Source organism: Ochotona curzoniae, unplaced genomic scaffold (genome assembly GCF_017591425.1).
Source record: "Ochotona curzoniae isolate NIBS_2020 unplaced genomic scaffold, NIBS_Ocur_1.0 contig_2318, whole genome shotgun sequence".
Taxonomy (NCBI): domain Eukaryota; kingdom Metazoa; phylum Chordata; class Mammalia; order Lagomorpha; family Ochotonidae; genus Ochotona; species Ochotona curzoniae.
Window position 1 is genome coordinate 10172115 of NW_024465419.1, and position 23171 is coordinate 10195285.

The window sequence follows — 23171 nt, forward strand, 5'->3', positions numbered from 1 at the left end:
GTGTGTGTTGGGGTACTTCTCAAGAGTGCAGGTGGGGCTTTGATGGGAGACATCCATGTTAACAGTCTATCCAATCTGGGGATTGCAAGGACAGGTAACTGAGGTCATGATGTGCCATTTTAAATTCAGAGACTGAATTATTTACCAAGATAGTATATGATCAGGAAAAAGTCATCAATTTCCATTGGGAGCAATGAAGCAATTCTTGGCTGTAAGTCAAAAGGTTACATACTTTTAGTCTAACTTCTACTTATCCTCAAGCTACTTTTCTTGCTTCATTCCTGACCCTTAGCAGCTCACTGTGGACAATTCTGAATACCTGAGCCTCAAGTAAACCAGCTCTTGTTTCCTGAGCTTACTAAATTTCTAGCTCTCTCCTTAACGGTTCAGACAAGAATCAAGTTACTAGGAATTTGTATAGGAAATCCACCAGTGTGCATATTCAAGTATCAAGAAATTGATTTCCAGGGCTGATCTTGTGGCTCAGAAAGTGAAGCCCCACCGCTTGAGAGGCTAGCATTCCATGCTGCAATGCTATCATAATCATTCATGGAGTGAACCAGCAGATGGAAGGGCTCTTTCCTCTGTCTCCCTCCTTCTCTGTTTTGCTTTTTTGAATGAATGAATGAATGAATGAATGAGTATATAACTCTTCAGAACATTTCAAATATCAACTGAAACATCAAACATTTGTTTAAAAACACATTAATTTATTCATATGTATATTTGCTGATGCTACAAAATTTCATTTTAACATTCACCAAAAGCTAAAGGGTTTTTAAGAACTTGTTGAAGTCCTGTATTGAGGCTCTGGCAAGCTCTTTACAAAATATTTCATCAGGAATAGATACTAATTTGTCCAAAGAGATATAGTTAGGTTTTGCTGGATCATACTGTGCTCTTCCTAAATAGGCAAGAAACAAATGTCTTTCTTTGACTTTAAAGAACTTTGTATTAAATACCTAGAAAAGAAAAAAAAAAGTTATTTAAAAATTATTGCACACTGAATGATAAAAAACTAAAACAGTTACCTACCTAAATATTTTAGTAGCTAAACAGAAACAAAGTATTGATTACATGCTCAGTAAACATGATAAATGTCCCAGGGTTTGAAGTCAAGAGCCTAAGAAATTCATGATGAAAAGGGGATTTAAAACAGGGTAGAATGTGTAAAAAAGCAAATCCTCAGGTCTTTTCCCAAAACTAGACCATCAGAAATTGTAAAAGTAGGACCCTAAAGTGATTTTTTTTTAAAAGATTTATTTTTATTATTTTTTCATTGGAAAGGCAGATATACAGAGAGGAGAGAGAGAGGAAGATCTTCCGTCTGATGATTCACTCCGCAAGTGAGCGCAACGGCCGATACTATGCCGATCTGAAGCCAGGAGCCTCTTCCGGGTCTCCCATGCGGGTGCAGGTTCCCAAAGCTTTGGGCCGTCCTCGACTGCTTTCCCAGGCCACAGGCAGGGAGCTGGAAGGGAAGCGGGGCTGCCGGGATTAGAACCGGTGCCCATATGGGATCCCGGGGCGTGCAAGGCGAGGACCTTTAACCACTTGCGCCACCGCGCCGGGCCCCCTAAAGTGATTTTTTAAAAACAAGGTCTCCAGATGATTCTAATGGCTTTTACGTTAGAGAAACAATGTTCTAGATCAAGATCTATGACACTGAAAAAACTGGCTGTAAGATTTCATTCTAGAGTACTCGCTTTGTTGTTAACAGCCTGCTGCTCCCCAAAGAGAATAAAAAATGAAATAAATCTTACCTGTTTTGTCAGCAATTAGAGGAAAGTATGTTTTATTTGTGTGGATTAAAATGCCTAAGGATATTATGACCTCAAAAACAAAAAAACAAACAAACAAACAAAAAACTCCTAAGGAGTCTAGTGACTGGCACCAACTTGAAAAAAGAACTGGTAATAGGCAATGTCCTTATAACCTGCCCCAGGAAAGAAGGGAGACCTGGGAAACGTCACTGCACCCGCCCAAGGGTCCTGAAACAAGAGAGATCTGGCAGACCACTCCCATTCTTCCTTTGGCTATGTGTATTAGACACACTGGAAAATCTGGTCTCAGAGCACAAAATCTTACATGTCTTCTCCTACTTTTACATGTAAAGCAAATAATAGGTGGCTTGGAAAGGACACCGTGAGAAAAAAGTACTTTGAAATAGTGACCCCCCAAAAGTGGGGGGTGCTGAGTCAAAATGCTACTAGTGGGCCCCTGACATGGTAGCCTAATAGCTAAAGTCCTTGCCTTGCTTGTACCGGAATCCATTATGGGCACCAGTTTGGATTCCAGCTGCTCCACTTCCCTTCCAGCTCCCTGCTTGTGGCCTGAGAAAGCAGTAGAGGATGGCTCAAAGCCTTGGGACCCTGCACCCACATGGGAGACCAGGAAGAGACTCCTGGCTTTGGACGGGCTCAGCTCCAGCTGTTGTGGCCACATGGGGAGTGAACCAATAGATTGAAGATCTTTCTTTCTCTTTCCTTCTCTCTGTAAATCTGCCTTTCAATAAAAATAAATAAATCTAAAGAACAAAAAAAAAAAAAAAAGATGTGGCTGGTTTGTCTTTGGACAAACTACCTCTGGATAAAACATTTTTCTGTCTCTGTCAAAGCAAATTAAATACTATTCTATCTCTTTGGTAACTCCCATGACCATGTTACCACTGCCAGTGAAGCTTTTAGGTGTTTTTCTTGAAGTATGATTCCTATGCAGTGACTCTTGGCTTAAAAAAAAAAATACCAAATAACATATAGACAAAATCACAAATGAATCCAAAGCTCCCAAACTTCTTCAATTCCTAAATATTATATTTTGAAACATTTCTATAGCTCTAAGCAGACATTTTTCAGTAGTGTGTTTCTTTATTATAAGCTATATGCTTTTTCAAGTCCAAATATTACAGCTTACAGTTTACAGATTAGTTTTTCCTTTTTTAAGGAGGAAAGGGGCTTGTGGACCCTCAGGAGCCACTCTGCCATCGTCACCAAAATTTCATCCTGTGAACACTCCTTTAAATTCTTAAGGATTAAAAATAAACAGACCTCCATGTCAGTCTCTAGCCTGAGCAAGTAAGATCTTTTAGTCTACAGAAGTAAACTAAATAAAAAATTTTAAAGAGAGAAAAGAACCATTAGACCAAATGCCTGCCCCTAAACTTATCTTTTAATTCCATTTCGCACAAATTTCTGAAGAACACTGAACCTACTCACCGAAGTTATGAGAGGCAAATGAGCATCACTGTATGTGAAGGAACACGAACAAATGCAATGTAGATCTGAGTCGTATTAAGGTTATATAAATATATATATATTTGTTCATGTTAAAATGAAAATATCAGCAGAGTACTTCAGTACTTCAGTGAAACTCTACCTGCCATTCATCCAGTAGTACTTACTTAGTACTTATTCACATGGCAAGCTGGAATGAATGATAATTTTGTGGAATCTGATCATTCAAGTTGTTCAACAAATACTTAAGTGCCAGGGATAGTTGTAAGCACTGCAGATTTGGCAGTGTTCAAAGAGTTAGCATTCTTGTGAACAGCAGGTAATATAATTCAAATAAGGTAAAGACCACCAAGGTGATTAGTTCAGCAAATACATAGCTTTGGGGTAATGTCAAACTGGAACCGTTCTATGCTTTAACAGGCAATCATTACTCTGCTTGTGAATCCATGGATTTAGACAGGCTGTGAATAAAATGTATGGGAACAGTGAAAGAACCTTCATGGGAAGTGAGATATTTTAAATTAAAAAAAGAGAGGCTATGTTAGACCTGGGCTGCTTGACCCTAACAAGCCAGACAAGGAGGGGGTAAGAACCACAGGGTCACTGATTCATCACGTTTTTTTTCATCAGAAGTGGTAGACGTGCGTCCTGGAAGTGCTCTGTCCTGGAGGGCATTTGCAGGTGGGGGATGGGGCTCTCCCAGACAGCTGTGGCCTGAATTACCTGTGGGAACTTGACAATGAGGTGGTGAGGAATGCGCATCACATTGTGCACATAATCGAAAGTCTCGGTAAGTTTCCTCTTATTGGCAGTTAACATCTTTGGGATTCTGGTGATCATATGTTGAATTTCGTTATGTTTAAAACCAAATTCAAGACGATAAACCTAAAAGAAAGGAAATTTCCTAAGTCATGAACACACTTACTTTGGTTTTACGCCAGAGGGTATATTGATCATTTCAAAATTTAAAATAATGACATTTAAGAATCTGGAGACAGCCACCTCAATGCCCCAGCTTCCTGTTTCTGGGGTGAGTTCCAAACCCCTCTGCTGGGAATGAGCTCCCTACAGCAAGAGGATCATGGTGCTGACCATTTGAACACTAGTGGACAAGGGAGGGCGAGTTGCTTAATCGTTTTCAAATGTCTTTTGAGAATCTGTTCCCGAGTACACTCACAACCACATTCCCTGGAAAACTGCATGTCAGATCCCACGTGGAGATGACATAACCAAAAACCCAAGCACGAATGAGGCCCTTTATGCACTTTCCTTGTTGGCTATGCTCCCTAACTAAGCTGCTGATCTGACCACTGGTGAATTTTAACTTTAACCGCCACAGGACTCTAGGTTCCATGAGGGCACGCACGGGCTGTTTCAACAGAGTGCTTGGGTAGTTGCTCAGTAAGGATCCTTGCATGACCCTAATCTACTTCAGCACCTCAGATAATGAGCCTTGCACAATTATTTCCAAGACTCAGGTGCATTTAACAACATGCAGTCAGTGACAGATGGTATATATATATTGATGGCTAAACTATATAGTCCACATGTGTGGTAGGCTATAACCACTTGGCCTGTGATGTTCATGTAACAATCCAAGGACTGATTCATGACTCCACTTCTTTTTTTTTTTTTTTAAGATTTATTTATTTTTATTGGAAAGTCAGATATACAGAGAGGAAGATCCTCCATCCGATGATTCACTCCCCAAGTGACCACAATGGCCAGAGCTGTGCCAACCCAAAGCCAGGAGCCAGGAACTTCCTCAGGGTCTCCCACGCAGGTGCAAGATCCCAAGGCTTTGGGCCTGTCCTCGACTGCTTTCCCAGACCACAAGCAGGGAGCTGGATGGGAAGAGGGGCTGATGGGTTTAGAACCGGCATCCTTACAGGATCCCAGCACAGGCAAGATGAGGACTTCAGTCGCTAGGCCACCACGCTAGGCCCATGACTCTACTTCTATATTATATACTAACCAGTTAGCTGTTCTCAGCTTTATACTAACAAGGAAGGACAATGAAGTGTTGGATGTACTGGGAGTTGGCATCAGTGTTAAGGAGAGCTATCTGCTGGCGGCCACTCCCCACTCCAAAGTCATCTGGAATCCACCATCCTCTAATTGATAAGATATAAATCCTTACGCTGGCAAGAAAGCCGCTGCCACAAGCCACTCATGCCCATATGTAATAAGGCCAGGGTTATGATTAGCAGCATCAACGAGGTAGTTTGCTCACATTACACCACTTTGTCAACACGGGCGAGGCTTCTTAACTAAAACACACTACTTGTTAATGTTTGCTATATCATTTCAATTTCTCTATTTTTTTGAAATAATTTCTTTTAAAATCTAGTTTTCTTTAAGATGATGGTGTCTGCAGAAGAAAGAAAGAAGTTGATCTGGTAAAATGTCAAAATTCCCCTACCTTCATATTTTCTTTCACAGGCTCCAGACTCCCTGTGAGTAGCCTTGGGAGACGAACTACCAGCTCTCTTGTCTGTTGCATAAACAAAACAAATTATTATTACTATATGTGCATACTTAACTACTTTAGAAAATTAAGATAGAGAACGCAGTTAAAATCTGAAAATATGAGAAATGATACTAATCCCAGATATACAGAAATTTAGTGCACACACTGTTTGAGGAAGAAAGATATTGAAAATGAAATCCAAGGAACCAGTTTGCTGGAATGTTATAAGATGAACCCTTTATGTTTAACCCAACAAGGTAACTCATTTATGTATGGAAAATGCCTTAACTTTATTGGGGTTATATAGGCTGGCATCTGATAACAACAAGATAGATCACAGTTACTAATGGAACATACATGAAAATGTTTTTCCACTCTTTACCTTCTTGACACTCAGTTCAAGTTCTTTCTGAAAAAATCCCAATCTGTTATCCAGTCGTTCCACTGAAAAATTCAGTAAAAATGGTGCATTTCTGACCATTTGTGCAATATCTGCCTTAGTGAAATTTTTTGACTGAAGATAGGCCACCCTAGAGAAATAGACACATAAATGATGAACATCTACTACCATCGTGTTACACTTGAAAATGAAAACTGTTTTTAAACAGACCACATGCCAAAAAAGGGGTGTTAATACAAATATACTGTAATAATGGCCTACATATGATTAAAACAAACATTTACTCAACTGTAAGATGGTGTCCATTTATGCCTGAAAACAGAACACAATTCTAAAACATAATAATAGATATATTCCTTACTAGATAATTTTAATTTATTATCTGGTAGGAAAAAAATGAAATTGCTTCTGTTTAAATTTTTAATTTGTTCGCTTAGGTTAACAATGGCCAAAACACAAACTGGGAAAATAAAGGATTCAGAACTGTTTTTATAAGGAAAGAACCTAAACCATGATTCTAGGAAGATTTATTTATATCAGTACATTTGTTAGCGATTTCTCTAAGTAATTTTTAAAATAGATTTGTTTATTGATTTTTTTTATTGGAAAGTTAGATTTACAGAGAAGGAGAGGCAGAGAGAAAGATCTTCCATCCACTGGCTCACTCCCCAAATGGCTGTAACGGCTCAGCAATAGCTGAGTTGATCCGAAGCCAGGAACCAGGAGCTTCTTCTGGGTCTCCCATATGGGTGCAGGGTCCCAAGGCTTTGGGCCACCCTCCGCTGCTTTCCCAGGCCACAAGCAGGGAGCTAAAAGTGAAGTGGAGTAGTCAGGATCTCAGCTTGCTCTCATATGGGATGCCCGAGCATGAAGGGTAAGGATCTTAGTCATCAGGCTACTGTGTCAGGCCTAGCAATTTATTTTTAAGATTTTTATTTTATTTTTATTGGAAAGGCAGACATACAGAGAGGAGGAGAGACAGAGAGGAAGATCCTCCATCTGATGGTTCACACCCCAAGCGGATGCAACAGCTGGAGCTGAGCCTAAACGAATCCAGGAGCCCAGAGCCTCCTCCAGGTCTCCCAAGTGGGTGCAGGTCCCAAGGCTTTGGGCCATTCTCTGCTGCTTTCACGTGCCACAAGCAGGGAGCTGGATGGGAAGTGGGACTGGTGGGATTAGAACCGGTGTCTATATGGGATCTTGGTGCGTTCAAGACAAGGACCTCAGTTGCAAGGCTATCATGCTGGGCCCAGGCCCAGTTAATTTTTATAACAGTCTTTTAAACTGCATTTTATTAACAACTGAGAAATTTTCCTAAGTTTCAGGCAACCAAAATAGGGCAGTAAAACACAAGTTAATAACTTATGTTAGATCACAACCTAATTATCACCTGAGTAATTAATGATAAAACAGATTTGCACCCAAGCATGCCTGCAACTAAAGTTTATGATATGTCTACTTTGCTCCAAAGTTTGCATTACTCCTTTCAAGAAGTTTATTAAGGTCAGAAGAAAACTTACCTATGTAAAAATATGAGAAAAAAGTACTCTGAACAAAGTCAAAGACTAGTGACCATCTGCAAAGTCTGTGTGTAACATGTCTCAGAGGAAGAACTAACAGCATCTTCCAAAAGAATGCTCTTAAAAAAGTGTGCAATTAAAAAGACAGCCAAAAGTACAAGATTTTCAAAAATAAAGATGAAAATGGAAATCTAACATAAAAACTTGTTCTAAATAGCATTTAATATTCATGTCTATATATAATGCCATGTTGTATCAATATTTGTTTTTCTTTTTAAAATTTATTTATTTGAAAGGCAGAGAGAGAGAACAGAGACAGAGGTATTTTTCGTCCACTACTTCACTCTGCAAATGCCCACAATAGTCAGCTACGAGGTGAACCATTAACGCTTTCTCCCAGGCCTGCGTTAGCAGGAAGCTGGCGTCAGGAGCTGCAGCAGAGAGCCAGCTTAGGCACTGTCGCTCGGCAATGTGAGTGTCCCAACAGTGTCAAATGCAAAATCTCATGTCATGAACACCAATTTTTATTAGTTTTCTGCTATTTCAAATGAAAGGTATTTTATTATGACGGTTCAAGAAATTGCAAAGCTCTGTGAACTAACAAGGCTCTGCATCTGTGTCAAGAACAGCTTGAGCATGGTTAGGCATTGGGTGTTGACATTAGGGGCCGGCTAAGTAGGAGACTACTAGAGTAACTTGTTATAAAAGATGGGAACCTAAGGCAGAAAGTTCACAGTGAAGGTCCAAAAAGTGCGCTGACTGATTTGAGAGAGATGTGCGGGTGGTGGTGGTTCAGAATGCTAGGACGGAGACTTGATCTGCTCTTCTCCAGGTCAAAGAGCACTCAGACCCCACAGATCAGCATCATCTCACTGTCCTCAGACTCAGTTATCTCTGACTATTGGAAGAAGGAGTAAGATGTTTGTGAATGTGCTTTTTTTTTTTCTAAGATTTATTTATTTATTATTGCAAAGTCAGATATACAGAGAGGAGGAGAGACAGGAAGATTCTCCGTCCAATGATTCATTCCCCAAGTGACTGCAATGGCCAATGCTGCGCCGATCAAAAGCCAGGAGCCAGGAACCTCCTTCAGGTCTCCCACATGGGGCAGGGTCCCAAGGTTTTGGGCTGTCCTATACTGCTTTCCCAAGCCTCAAGCAGGGAGCTGGATGGGAAGCAGAGCTGCTGGGATTAGAACTGGTGCCCATATGGGATCCTGGCATGTTCAAGGTGAGGACTTCAGCTGCTAGGCCACTGCATCGGGACCGATATGCTTTTTAAAGAAGGAAAAAGTTCCAAAGATCAGGCTTTTCCTAACTTTAAGTCCTCTCCTAGATAATCTATGTTAATGAATTTTTTTTCTTTCAAAAGAAAAAAACTTGCTCAGGTTTGTACTGCAGAGAAACATTTAAATACTGACTGGGCAGTCAGCTGAAACATGAATGAAAGAAGAAAGGCATTAACAAGCTCAGACCACATTCTTGCTCACTATCTCAGGAGGTTCAGGTCAAGACAACTAACGCGTGTGTTTCCCCTGCCACCACTTGGCAGACTATGTGTGACCCTCCCCAAAGCCCTGCATACCTGGTCTTCAGATTTTCAAGGTCTTCAGAGAAAATCGCAGAGTTTTTCGTGATGAATCCTCCCAGCTGGTTGTCTTCTACACCCACATCCTTCAGAAACAGCAGTATTGGTGTAATGTCTTTCTCAAAATCCAGTCTCAGAAGGAGGTTGGCTACATCTGGATGTTTCTCTATTTTGGACAGATCCACTCCTACAACGAATGATAAACGATGTTGGAAGATAATGTCTTAACTCAGCCGTTAAAGTTCTCACACATAAACATAAGAAATTACCGGAGATGAATGACCTATCCAAAGGAGAGCAAAACAACCAACAGGTATTTTTTAGCGTTTTGAAATGGGTTGCAGAAAGAAAAACAAAACGAAATTGCTGTATTTGTTTCAAAGCTAAGTGTAGAAGGAAACAGAGCACTTGGTGCTAAATTTCTCCTCAAAGATGAATGAACACAGGACAGCAGCTCTGTCTGTGCTTTCGGGGATACTGCTAGCAGGTGCTGTGAGGCCCGGAAGACCACTCAGTAAACGTCAAGCAGGCCATGCTACAGGGTAACAAATCTTATGAAAAAAAAATCAAGACGTTCTTTGATATTTCAGTCAAATATGAGCCTGATCCTCTTTTTGGAGGGGATAAAAACGTTCCTGTGCTGCTTTCATCATGGTGATCTCTCCGTTTTTCACAATGACATGAGTTCCTCAAAGGCTGGTGAGAAATGTCTGAGTGGTATGAAGAATGAAGCCCTCATTTACACAGTATGGCAAGTCGCACACTACATCACCCCTCTTGAGGAGAAGGACATTCAGAATCTTCGCTATTGTGGGAGACATGACAGCTGAGTCTCCTCTGAAGGAGCCAGGAGCCACTGTCGAAGAGATGACTGAGCAGGATATATCCTGGTTCACAGGTTTAGATAAAGAACCTGCTAAGGGAATTAGCTGTGTTTTGGGGAATTGTACCTTGCTGTTGAGATGTAAATGGCTCAAGCCCATCCTTCCTAGATGCATACATGACAATCTTTCCTTATTTTTTTTTTAAGATTTATTTATTTTTATTGGAAAGTCAGATATATAGAGAGGAGGAGAGACAGAGGAAGATTTTGCATCCAATGATTCACTCCCCAAGTGACCGCAACGTCTGGAGCTGCACTGATCCGAAGCCAGGAGCCAGGAACTTCCTCCAGGTCTCCCGTGTGGATGCAGGGTCCTAAGGCTTTAGGCCATCCTGAACGGCTTTCCCAGGCCACAAGCAGGGAGCTGGATGGGAAGCAGGAGCTGCTGGGATTAGAATCAGCACCCATATGGGATCCTGGCATGTTCAAGGTGAGGATTTTAGCTGCTAGGCCACCACACTGGGCCTGACAACCTTCCTTTAAAAGTCTGGTGCTGTCAATAAACTTGTGGCTATTGGCCACCAGTCAGTAGTCCATGCGTGTTATTACCGGCTCCATTCACCAAGCTGTTTGCTGCAGGACAGCGACATTCTTGTGTTCCATAATCCTGGTAACCTCAGTGAGACAGCAGAACTGAGAAAATAAAAAGGGGGAGAAGGTTTGGCTAAAGTCCTCACCTTGCATGAGCCGGGATCCCACATGGGTGCTGGTTCATATCCCGGTCTCCAAGTGGTAGACCCAGGAGAAGCTCCTGGCTCCAGGCTTCAGATAGGTTCAGCTCTGGCTGTTGCAGCTACTTGGGGAGTGAACCAGCACATGGAAGATGTTTCTCTCTATCTCTCCTTCTCTCTGTATATCTGACTTTCCAACCTAGTGGCTAAATACTCACCTTGCATGCACCAGGATCACTTATGGGCACTGGTTCATGTCCCAGCTGCTCTACTTCCCATCCAGCTCCCTGCTTGTGGCCTGGGAAAGCAGCAGAGGATGGCCCAAAGCTTTGGGACCCTGGATGAGTGTGGGAGACCTGGAAGAGGCTCCTGGCTTCTGATTGGCTCAACTCTGGCCTTTGATGCCACTTGGGGAGTGAACCAGCAGATCCAAGACCTTTCTCTGTCTCTCCTTCACTCTGTAGATGTGACGTTCCAATAAAAATGAAAGTATATCTTTGAAAAAAAAAAGGGAAAGAAACAGCTATTTCAAACTTTTTTTTTTTTGGTTACAGATAATTAGATTTCAGCATTAATTAGGCAGAAATCAAACTAACCTCTAATTGAAAATTTTCGTTAAAATTAGGGATTTTCTTTAGATTTGTTTTTATTTTTCAACATGAAAAGGTTTATTCCTAATCTCAAGAATAAACATTTGAAAATAATGTCATATGCTCTTTAGATTCAAATTTTATGTTCTTTTTCCCGCACCTATCATTCCTAAATTTCATATTAAAAAAGAAATCCTCAGATTAAAAATGGATTTCAAATTAGGTTCTACAGGTAGCATTGTAGTGTAGTCTCCAATATAAAAAAATACATATTTAAGATTTATTTATTTCAGAATAGAGAGGGAGAGAAGGAAACAGAATTACCTTGCACCTGGGAATTTACTCCCCAGATGGCCACAACAGCCATGCTAGACTGAAACCAGAAACCATGAGCTTCATCCAGGTCTTCCATCTGGATTCTGGGGCACAAGCACTTGAGTCAGCTTGGCTGTTATCCCTAATTCATTAGCTTTAATTAAAAAAAAAACCTGACTTTTAATTAAAAAAAAGATTTTTCCCTAAGTCATTAGCAGGGAGCTAGATCAAAAGTTGAGAAGTCAGGACATGAACTGGTGCACATATGGAATGCCAATGATTTTTTTTTTTTTGAAAGATTTATTCACTTTTATTTGATAGGCAGATTTACACAGAGAAGGAGAGACAGAAAGAGAAATATCTTTCATTCACTGGTTTATTCCCCAAATGGCTGCAACAGCCAGAGCTGATCTGTTCTGAAACCAGGAGTCAGGACCTTCCTCCTGGTCTCCCACACGGGTGCAGGGTCACAAGGACTTGGACCATCCTCTGCTGCTTTCTAAGGCCACAAGCAGGAAGCTGGATGGGAAGCGGAACAGCTGGGACCTGAACCGATGCCCATATGGGATGCTGGTACTTGAAGATGAAGGATTAGCCTGTTGAGTCACTGTGCCAGTCTCTGGATACTACTGTCATAAGCAGAGGCTTTACCCAAAATAATGACCCCAATATCTTTTTTTTTTAACATTTATTTATTTTTATTTGATAGATATACAAAGAGAAAGATCCATCTGCTGGTCCAAGTGGCCACAATGGCCAAAGCTGAGCTGAACCAAAGCCAGGTCTCTGCACAGGTGCAGGGTCCAAGGCCTTGAGCCCTCCTCCACTGCTTTCACAGGCAACAAGCAGGGAGCTGGACAGGAAGTGAAACAGCCGGGATCCAAAACTGTGCCCATATGGGATCCCAGTGCATGCAAGGTGAGGATTTAGCTACTAGGCTATCATGCCAGGCCCCAAAATATTCTTTCTTGAATGGCATCGACAACCAGAAAAATAACCTATCATATTCATTAAAATTAAAATATTACATTGTAACGTTTCTATATCTAAATTTCCTGACATTAAACAGGTGTTGAAGAGTGGGTACTGCAGTACAGTAATTTAAATTGCTACTTGGGATGCCTGCACCCCATACAGAGGTGTCAGTTGACGCCTGGCCACTCCCACGGGAGACGCGGACTGTGTTTCCTGCTCCTGACACCATCCTGGCTCAGCCCTGGCTGCTGCCAGCATTTGGGGAGTAAATGATTAGACGGACAATCTCTCTGCTGCTCTTTCAGATAAATATATTTTAAATCAACTATACAATAATAATAACTTTTCAAGTAAATGGAGAAAGAATTTACATTAGTATAACATGGGTAGTCACTGCCAGTAAAGGCCAGAATTCCAATCTATATCAATCTGAGTGCTGAAATTCCGCTTCTGATCTAACTCCTTGCAAATGTGCCTGTGAAAGCAGCAGAGTAAGTGCTTGGGGCCCCAAAGCCCCATGGGAAACTCAGAAGCAGCTCCTGGTTCCAAATCAGCAGCTCTGTTCAGGCCCTTACAGTCATCTGGGGAGTGTACCAGTGGAAGATCTGTCTGTATCTCCCTGTAACTTTGCCTTCCAAATAAATAAGTAAAGTTTTAAAAAAATATACTGGGATACTTTTGAACCAAACTACAATTTCTCAATGTTATGTAAAAGTTAATTCCAAATAGACTAAGATTTTAAATGTATATTCACTAGGCTAGAAAAAAAAGCCAGAATTTTAAAAATAGTATAGGTTCAGCTCTGGAAAAACATAAAACCAATGTATGGTTTTCCATATAACATAAATATACACAAGTGTTTATGTTCCTGGAAAAAGAGAATTAAAAGATGATGTGAAACTTCTAGAAAACCTTTGAAACTCCCTCCTATCTTGGAGAGAAAGCTTGGAAAACTCTCAACAAACTGGTACCAGTGGCTACCTTTGGGATGTGAAACGGGACCGGAGAGAGGAAAATGGACCTTTCTCTTCAAACAGCTGTACTAACTACATATGGTCCTCTTGCAATTTCAAAATTACACAGATATAACCAACTATTAAATGGATAAATAATTAAGATGGAAACGAGTTCCAAAAAAATCTGAGTGCATGGGAGAGCATGTACTTTGAAAGCACATACAGGGCCCAGACTCCCCGTTAACTACATATGACAGCTCATGAGCAGAAGTGCCTTACTCGGTAGGAGTGCTCACACCCTGCCAGTGCGGCAAAGGAAAGGCCTGAGGAGCTAGTTTTCCCCAGAAATGGGAGGGCAAAATCTCATCAAGAGAGCTCACTGCTCCAAGTACAAAGCACTGGGACTTGCTCACCATTTCATTAACTTGAACAGTCACTGAATGCCTGCTGTGGGCCCAGCACTTCTGCTAGGAAGCAGTGATGTAAAAATGAATAACGCATGGTCTAACCTCTCTGTGACTGGTAGTTGGGCTTTATCTCATCAGTTTAATAACTACAAAGATCACCATTGTCTTTCATTATGGCTATACAGAGTTGATCAAGCGAGATCTGGGCGGCAACCGAACCTGCCCTAGAAAAGTTCAGAATGAGAAGAACTTTATTGAAGGGACTCGATATGGTGGCATGAGCAGAATGATAGAACAAGGGCTCTCCAAGCACTAGGAGACCACAGAGGGTAAGTGCTACCATGACCAGACAGGACCAGAGGGAGCTGGAAGCTATTAAGGCTGACTAGGAAGAGCCGTTGTCATGGAGCGAGCATTTACAGGGCTCAAACATGGCAGGGAACAGGAAAAATACCCCTACCTGGCACCTCTGTCCTCTGTGTTACTGGAGCCTCCCACTGGCTGAAGCTGCTCAGAAGTCAGCTGTTGGGGGAGCTCTAGCGCATAGAGGACTGGTCTCCAGAACACAGAGCAGAGACAGAAAACCAACCTGCACAGCAAACTGAGAAGAAAAGGACCAGGGTACTCAAAAACAGGGACTCTCAAAACAGGCATGCTTTCTCTAAGGTACTGCCTAAAAAATAATGTAAAATGTATTTGAGGGGCAGAGAGACAGAGCTCTTGCATCCACTCCTTTACTCCCCAGACGGGGTAATCTGAAGCCAAGAGCTGGGAACTCAAGCCAGGTCTCTCCCGTGGATTGTTGAGCAGAGGCAGGGCTTGAACCCAGACACTGTGATTGCAGATGCACATGTCTCAAGAGGTGTCCTAACCACTGCTGTGCTAACCCGCCCCAATATTTAAGTTACTCCTAAAACATCTGCTGAAGTATCAGCACGTTGAAGAAGGAAGGGCTGAACATAGGCCACAGCTGTAAGTGCACTGTGAATGGGAACTATGTGTTAGGGTTACCTTGTCTCACCCGCAGTGCCTGCCAGCCTAGGAAAGCTGTTCTTTAAGGAGGACTGGCTCACCTTCTTAAAGCAGACACGTTGAACTCACTGAACATGTTTTTAAAATGCCATGTGTTTATGGGTTATAGCTGATGTTTTGATACATGAGTAGCTATACACATACACAAACTAAATCAAGTTAATTAACACCTCTATCATTTCACATGATCACCAGAGAGCTGACTTTACAAATATTTATCATTTGCCTTTGGCAAATTTTTAAGATTTATCTGTTTTTATTAGAAAGACAGATGTACAGAGAAGAGGAGAGATGGAGATTAAGATTTTCTGACTGACGATTCATTCCCCAAGTGGCCACAATGGCCGGAGTTAAGCTGATCTGAAGCTAGGAGCCAGGAGCTTTTTTCCGGGTCTCCCAAGTGGGTTCAGGGTTTCAAGGCTTTGGGCCATCCTCGACTGCTTCTCCAGGCCACAAGCAAGGAGTTGGATTGGGAGTGGGGCTACTGGAATTAGAACTGACACCCAAATGTGACCCTGGCACAATCAAGGTGAGGACCTTAGCCACTAGGGTACCACACCAGGCCCACTCTTGGCAATTTTCAAGCATATGGTCCATTAAGATGGTCCACCAAGATGCACAGTAATATACAGAATTTGCTCTTTCTGTCTAATCTTCCCCTTCTCCTCAACCCCAGGTGACCACCATTCTACTCTGCTTTTATGTGTTTTTTACTATCATTAGTGCTACCATGAAGAGAGCAGGGAATGAAGTGAGGGCCCAGAATTGGAAGACCACCAAACTGCGAGGCTCCAGCAATCCATGCAAATACAAAGCAGGATTCAAAGGCAGTGACTGTAGAGAAGCAGATGGATTCCAGAGACACAGGAAAGGCCAAATCTACAGGACAAGGTGGAAATTAGATGGAAGGAGTGAGAGAAAGAGCATGAATTGAGACTAACCCTTAATGATTTCCAACAGAACTAAAGTTTTCCTCTAAAAAACAAAAACAAAACCAAATCCATCCTCACCTCTAAATCTGTAGAATTAAAAACAAACTCCTTCAATTAAATAAGATTTATCTATATCCTTAAAATACAACAAATGGAAGAGTGCTAACAAACTAATCAAAGAGGAGCTTTGAAGATAACAAATGAAGATTCTGACAGCAGCATGCTGATGGGGACAGGATCAGCATTCCTCATCTGAAAACCCGAGATCTGAACTTTCAAGTCCTGAACTTCTGAAGCATCAAATCAATGCTCAAAAAGTTCTGAATTTCAGGGGTCTGGCATGATGGTCCAGTGCTAAATCCTCGCCTTGTACATCCAGGAACCCATACGGGCACTGGTTCATGTTCTGGTTGTTCTACTTCCCACCCAGCTTGTGTCCTAGGAAAGCAGTGGGCAGTCCAAAGCTTTGGGACCCTGCATCTGCACGGAAGACCCAGAGGAGGAGCTCCTGGCTCCTGGCTCCTGGCTCCTGGCTTTGGATCAGTTCAACCCCAGATGTTGTAAACACATGAGGAGGACAGCAGACAGAAGATCTTTCTCTCAGTCTCTCTTTCTCTTTGTAAATCTGCCTTTCCAATAAAAATAAATAAATCTTAAAAAAAAGTTTTGAATTTCAGGGAATTTTAATTTCAGACTTTTACATTATAATAGCCAGCTGGTAAAACTGATGTAAATACATTCCAAAGTCCCCCAAACTCTCTAATCCAAAACATTTTTGTTCCTCCTCATTTCATAGGCAGGAAAATCAACTTATGCCCCTCAAAACTCAAACCTGGAGTCTTAGGAATCTGAGAGATTGGAGGTGAGGCACATGATGAATACAGGAAGACTGGATGATAAGACTCTGATCCCTCACATATCCTCCTCCTCTCACAGGGTGTGGAAATCAAGGCAGACAAGTACCAAACCCAAATGTAATGGGAAAGAAAAAGGTTGCAAGAAGGTAGTTGAGTGAAAGCAGGAAGACTAAACGCAAGTTTAGAGTGAGATCCTGGCTGCCTCTGTCAGCATCCAAGCTCAGCATCCTGGCCCACTGCTAAGACAGTTACAAAGCAGTTCCACAGGAAACAATCCAAACCGGAACAGTGTGCTCCAGGAGCAAGGTCAGGCCGGAGGACACAAGAAGTAGCAGTGCACCATGGAAAACTGAAGAGTACCTCAGCTGATGGAGCGCCTGAGAAAAAAATCATCCTGAGAGACTACTGGAAACTGTGGGAAAATTTAATCCCAGAAACAAAGAAACTGCATCAAATGAAAAACATGGCATTTGTGAACGCCAAGAAAATGAAATTGTACAGGAAGGGAAAACAATAGCATACTCTGTATTGAGTAAGCAGCAGCAATACGGGCCCAGCTAAAGTCCTTGCCTTGAATGTGCCAGGATCCCAGGAGTGCCTGTTCTAATCCTGGCAGCCCCATTTTCCAGCCAGCTCCCTGCTTATGGCTTGGGAAAGCAGTTGAGGAAGGCCCAAAGCCTTGGGACCCTGCACCCTTGTGGGAGACCCCAAAGCTCCAAAGCTCCAGGTTCCTGGCTTTGGATCGGTTCAACTGCAGCCATTGTAGTCACTTGGGAAGTGAATCATCAGACAGAAGATCTTCCTCCCTGTTTCTCCTCCTATCTGTATATCTGACTTTGCAATAAAAATAAATAAATCTAAAAAAAAAAAAAAAAAAAGACTGCAATATAACTGGGCCAGTGCGATGGCTTAGTCGCTAAAATGCTCAACTTTTGTGAGCTGGGAACCCATATGAGTGTTGGTTTGTGTCCCTGATGTTCCACTTCCAATCCAGCTCTCTGCTTGTGGCCTGGAAAAGCAGTTGAGCATGGCCCAAAGCCTTGGACCCTGCACCTGCACGTTGGAGACCCAGAAGTTCCTGGCTCCTGGTTTTGGATCAGTTCAGCTCTGGCTATTGCACCCATCTGGGGGAGTGAACCAGGAGATGGAGGATATTTCTGTCTCTCCTTCTCTCTGTGAAATCTGCCTTTCCAATGAATATAAAATAAACCTTAAAAAAGAAAAAAAAAGGTTTTGTGGAGGATTGCAAAAATAAAAAACCCCAACCTAATGAACTACGGTAAGAAAGCCAAACATTGCATGTTCTCTCTCACATGTGGAAAAAAAAAGGTGCTGGTATGGATGTAAAACAGTGATTACTGGATGCTGATGGGGAGACAGGCACAAAACAGAGAGCTAGTGCTCCACAGCACAGCGGGTGACACAGGTTCACAATGTCCTATTATAGGTTTTATAAAGAACTGGAAAAGGAGTTCAAAGCTCCAAACACATGGAAGTGCTATGCAGAGTATTTGATCTGTATATAAGTGTCTTGAAATATTATACTGTATCCCATGAAAACCTATAAATAATTATTGCCTGCTAGCCAAAACAAGTATAAAAACTTTCACAGAATGTAACAAAAAAGTTAAAATTTGAAACTAAACTGATGAAATAAGCAATAGCACTGTAAACAACTGCTTGAAAATGTGGAGTTGAACTCAAATATAGAGTGACAAAAGTAAATATCTATGGGGACTGGGATGGAGCTCAGGAAGCATAAAGGCAGGACACTGCAGTCTTTCACTCGAAGTCTGCATAATATTGGATTTTTGCACATGTGCATGTACTACTTTGACAAAAATTGAAAACTTAAGAAAGATGAAAATTCAAATGAAGAGTACACTTAAGAAATATCTGCCAATTGATCAGACTTACCCAGAAGCACTAACTTCTGCAGGGTCTCGGAATGGTCCACATAGTCTCTAAGCGTGAATGAAGCTGGGGGCAGTGCCGGGTCTGCAACAATCTGAATGGCCTCCTCTTCAGAGATGGGCTGCAGTGGGGACCATGGGGGCATGTCATCCAGTACTTTCACATCCACCATGAGGAAGGAAAGAAGCAAGTTAGTGTTTGAGTACCCACACTTAACATTGTTTCTGCAAAAAAGCACTTCATCTCATTTGTTTCACTTGCTGCATCCTGGGATCCTTTTAGAATTAAATGTTTCAGGAATCCAAACATATTTTAAGAAGTAAAGTTAACAATAGCTTAAAAATCAATCAGTGCTCTTCAAAGACATGAAATTTTTTGGTTATGTGTCAAGGTACACATATTTTTTTCCTCTGCCTGTACAATTATTAGGTAAAATGATGAAGATCAACTTACGCGTAAGAATGGGATTGAGTCTACACACAGCTTATTAAGTTGGCCAAAAAAAACAAGGCATATTCCAGTAGCCTTTATTCCATGAATCAAACTCATCACTTCCACAAAAGTCTCTGTTCTGATCTCAAAGGACTTTTATTTCTCCCACCTGTTGCCCTTTGCTTAACAGCATGACCCTGGCACAGCCTTGACTTTGAGGTTTGGTTTTGTTCTTTAAACTCAAACGTGTATGAAAGATACTTGGAGTGTAGTAACATACCATAAGCTAAGGGATTGGACCCTTGATCTCTTATTATTTTTCTTTTTTCACTCCTACCACTCACTACCTTTTCTCATTTTTTAGGGTCAGCATCTCTTCCCAGCCTCACAGTCTACTTAGCTGTCAGCTCATTTGTGAAACACTCTATTCCTATGACAGGAAGCACAGAAAGCATGGGGGAACTTAATGGAGTGATACAATGGTTCCGTTCATACCCCAGATGAATTTTATGTGACATAAACCATACCCTAATATAACCAATTAATAAAATCTTATACAAATTAACCTTCAATCTTTATCTCTTAGTAAAATAATATGCAGTACAAGCAAATGAAGATAGTTTCTTGCCTGGTACAAGACAGGACCTGCACCAGGCCAGCAGAGAGTAATAAGTGGCTAACCCAAATGAAGGAAGTGAGGCTAGGGCGGAGGGGATGCTGTTCCTAAAGCTCAGAATTACCTTCGGGAGACAGCTCAGAACCAAAGTCTGGTAGCTTTTGTGTCTCCTGGGATGGCTGATTCTCGGCAGGAAGCAGAGCATGGTGGGCAGGATGATTCTCTCGCCCATTCGAGTTGCTAGTCCAGGAGCTAGTCCACAAGGAGAAAGTCCTGTGAGTCTTAAGTCCCGGGTAGAGACAGTCAGGGGACATCAGAGGCCGACAAGAAAAGCCGTGCAGCAACCTTTCTCCTGGTCTGGGGAAACGTTCTGTGATTTGAGCAGCAGCAACGAAACTACTCAGTTTAATCGAATTGAACCATCTGTGTAGCTGATGGGCTAAGAGGGCCATTTTCCTTCCCATGGTCTGCAAAGAAACAACATAACAGTCAAAAGAAATTTACTTAGTAGTCTCAGTGACAAGCCATAGGAAAGAAACTTCTGAACTGGAAAAAATAAAGATATGCCTTACAATAAAAATAAAAAGCAAAATTACTGATGTAAGACAAACATTTAAAGCAACAAAAATTGCAAATATTCAAATTACAGTGGAACTCCATTTGAATTTAAGCATTTGTAGAAAATATGGTGATGCAAAATGAACGTTCTTGAAAATTGGTTTGAAGGACATTTTAGAAGCAGACTGCAGCTCAAAATAACACTGAATTATTCATATTCATCTTATGGATATAAATTAGTCAAAAATAAAAAATGAAACTCATTCTTAAATGAATCATCAAAATGTAATCTCTGCTCATGGAAGATGGAACTTCTTGCTTTATCCCCAGAGCTGAACACAATTATCTCATAAGTAAAGCTGTTCTTCAAAAGGGAATTGAACAAAATCAGCTTTGTCAATTATGGCTCACTGTAGGAAACAGGGAAAAGAAAAGCCTTCAAAAGGAAAAGGTCAAAAGTAACAGCAAAATGAAGAGACAAAATAAAGCGAAAGAAATAAACAGAAACCAGCAATGGATACATGTATATCTTGACTTAAAGGGCAATTGCTTTCCATATTTTTTTATCAGCAAAGGTTGCCATTAAAGTCCAGTAATGAATTTTATAGTTAGCCAGATCACCGTATTAGCATTATTACTGTTATTGAACACACAGCTCAAAATGAGTGAATTCTGTAGAATCCACTGTTCAGTACAACTTTCGGCTTTGCTTTCTACATGGTGAAATTCAGTCTTGTCTTGAGACCTGAATTAAGCCAAATGCTTGCGCTCTAATCTCTGAGTTTTAGGACATTTGCTCCAAGGGACTGACCCAAGTGAAAGCATGACTTTCATTCTGATAATTGTAGAGGCAGTACTTAGGATCACTGGGTGGGGTGGCCGGCTTTTGTTAGACCTCAGTGGGACCATGACCCCAAGGCTGTACATTTCCCCTCAGCAGCCACAGGGTACCATCTGGAAGTCAAGGCTGTCAGCCTTCACACCTGGCCACGCCTGTGGAAACCAGCAAGGGCTCAGTCAGGGTTCTGCGGAGGATGTAGTTCCAGTGGAATTGCAGAGCACAGCTCTTCTACCAGAGGATGCCTACATGGTTTCAGGGGCTAGGACTGCACGAAGGGGAAGCCAGGAACCTGGAACTCCATTCTGGTCTTCCACACAGAGGCCCAGCACTTGGGTCCTCCTGAGTTGCCTTCTGAAAGGAACGTTAGCAAGGGAGCTGGGTCAGGAGTGGAGCATCAATGGGTGCTCACTTGGGATGGCAGTGGTTGCAGGCAGGGGCTTAAATCAAAGCTATTGCCCCCATAACAGCTTTTTTTTTTTCTTTTTTGGTGAAAGTTGGATATACAGAGGAAGATCTTCTGTCCGACAATTCACTCCCCAAGTGGTTGCAATGGCCACAGCTGAGCTGATCTGAAGCCAGGAGCCAGGAGCCTCCCCTGGGTCTCCCACGTGGGTGCAGGGTTCCAAGGCTTTGGGTCATCCTTGACTGCTTTTCCAGGTCACAAGCAGGGAGCTAGGTGGGAAGTAGGGCAGCCTAGATTAGAATTGGTGCTCATATGGGATGCCAGAGTGTGCAAGGTGAGGAGATTAGCCACTAGGCTACCACGTCAGGTCCCCCATACCTATTTTTTAAGAGTCATGGAGGACACTGAAATCACTCTTAAGGTTCCTGCCAGTTCTAGCCTTTTACACTGCTAAGCTTATCTAAGCACATCCCATTCTAAAGCAGATCGCCCCATCCCAAACTGAGTGTGGAGTCTTTGCAGACTCAGTGGCTTCCACACTAGGCAGCGACACTTGCAATGTTCCAGTCACAAGAGGACCCTTGTGCCTACAGCTAACACGCACCCTTCCACTGTTATCTACAATATCCCTTCACCACTTGAGGGCTGTGTTACCGCTTCAATCAGCCTCAACTGTGCCTTCGCCACAGAGAGGGCTGGGTCTCACTTCCGGACCCACGCCCCCAGCCGCCCCTACCAGCCCACAGCGGTGCACCCCTCCCCTGCTAGCTGCAGAGAAACGCATCCATGCCAAGTGCAGGGTTTTAACATGGGTGGCACACTGGCATACGCAGATAAAAGTCCTGCTACACGTTAGCAGGGGGCTCATCTCTCAGGATTCTTTCATCTGGAAGGCTGGGGGTGGGGTGGGGGTGGAGCTCTCCAGGTACACTGACAATTGATCCCAATATCACACGGTATTTCCCAACCACGAGCTTGGTCATCGGCTAGGAATGGAACAGGCATGGCAAGCAACTGGCTCCAGGATTTCTACCTCACAAACCAAATCAGGAAACGAAAGGGGGGGTTAAGGTGTGGCTTCGTGATAAAGAGCCTTTCCAACAATGGTGCCGCCCTCCCTGGGCCTTTTTTTTTGGGGGGGGGGGCTAGTTTTAGTTCCCCAAACTCAACTTCCTGTCGGCACGTGGGACCCACTTCTGGTTCCTTCGTAGAGCACGCTCATCCAGCCTGTGTTTTCTTTGCACGAACGAGGGAAAACAAAACAAAACAAAAACACATAACAGACCCACACACCAGCAACCAAGGGGCCTCTACGCCCCGCAATGAGGCCTGGCCTTTACGGTGGTGGGGGGCGTGGACGTGGGGACCCAAAGCCCACCGGGCGCACCCCTCGCGCTCTCGCAGACTCCTGCTTTACCTGTGGCGCGGGGCGTGTGCGTCGGCGTGCAGTCCTGCCGAGGCTGCCGCGTTTCGGCCCGGCCGAGAACGCACTCCGCTCCCGGGCCCCGCACGCCGCTCGTCCGCCGCCCAGGCCCGGCCCACGTGAGCTGCGGCAGGAGTGGGCGACACCATCTGCCCG

General features: G+C 42.7%; 1 protein-coding gene across 1 annotated transcript; it reads right to left on the minus strand.

Annotated features, from left to right (window-relative positions):
- Positions 1-693: 693 nt before the first annotated feature.
- Positions 694-23101, minus strand: MTERF3 (mitochondrial transcription termination factor 3). Its single transcript, XM_040972615.1, has 8 exons — positions 23010-23101; positions 19915-20257; positions 18746-18898; positions 9208-9397; positions 6086-6233; positions 5656-5727; positions 3957-4118; positions 694-962 (listed from the first exon to the last, which is right to left on the minus strand). Exons 2-8 carry the CDS (start codon positions 20252-20254, stop codon positions 768-770), a joined length of 1260 nt encoding a protein of 419 aa, XP_040828549.1. The 5' UTR covers positions 20255-20257; positions 23010-23101; the 3' UTR covers positions 694-767.
- Between the last annotated feature and the right edge of the window lie 70 nt (positions 23102-23171).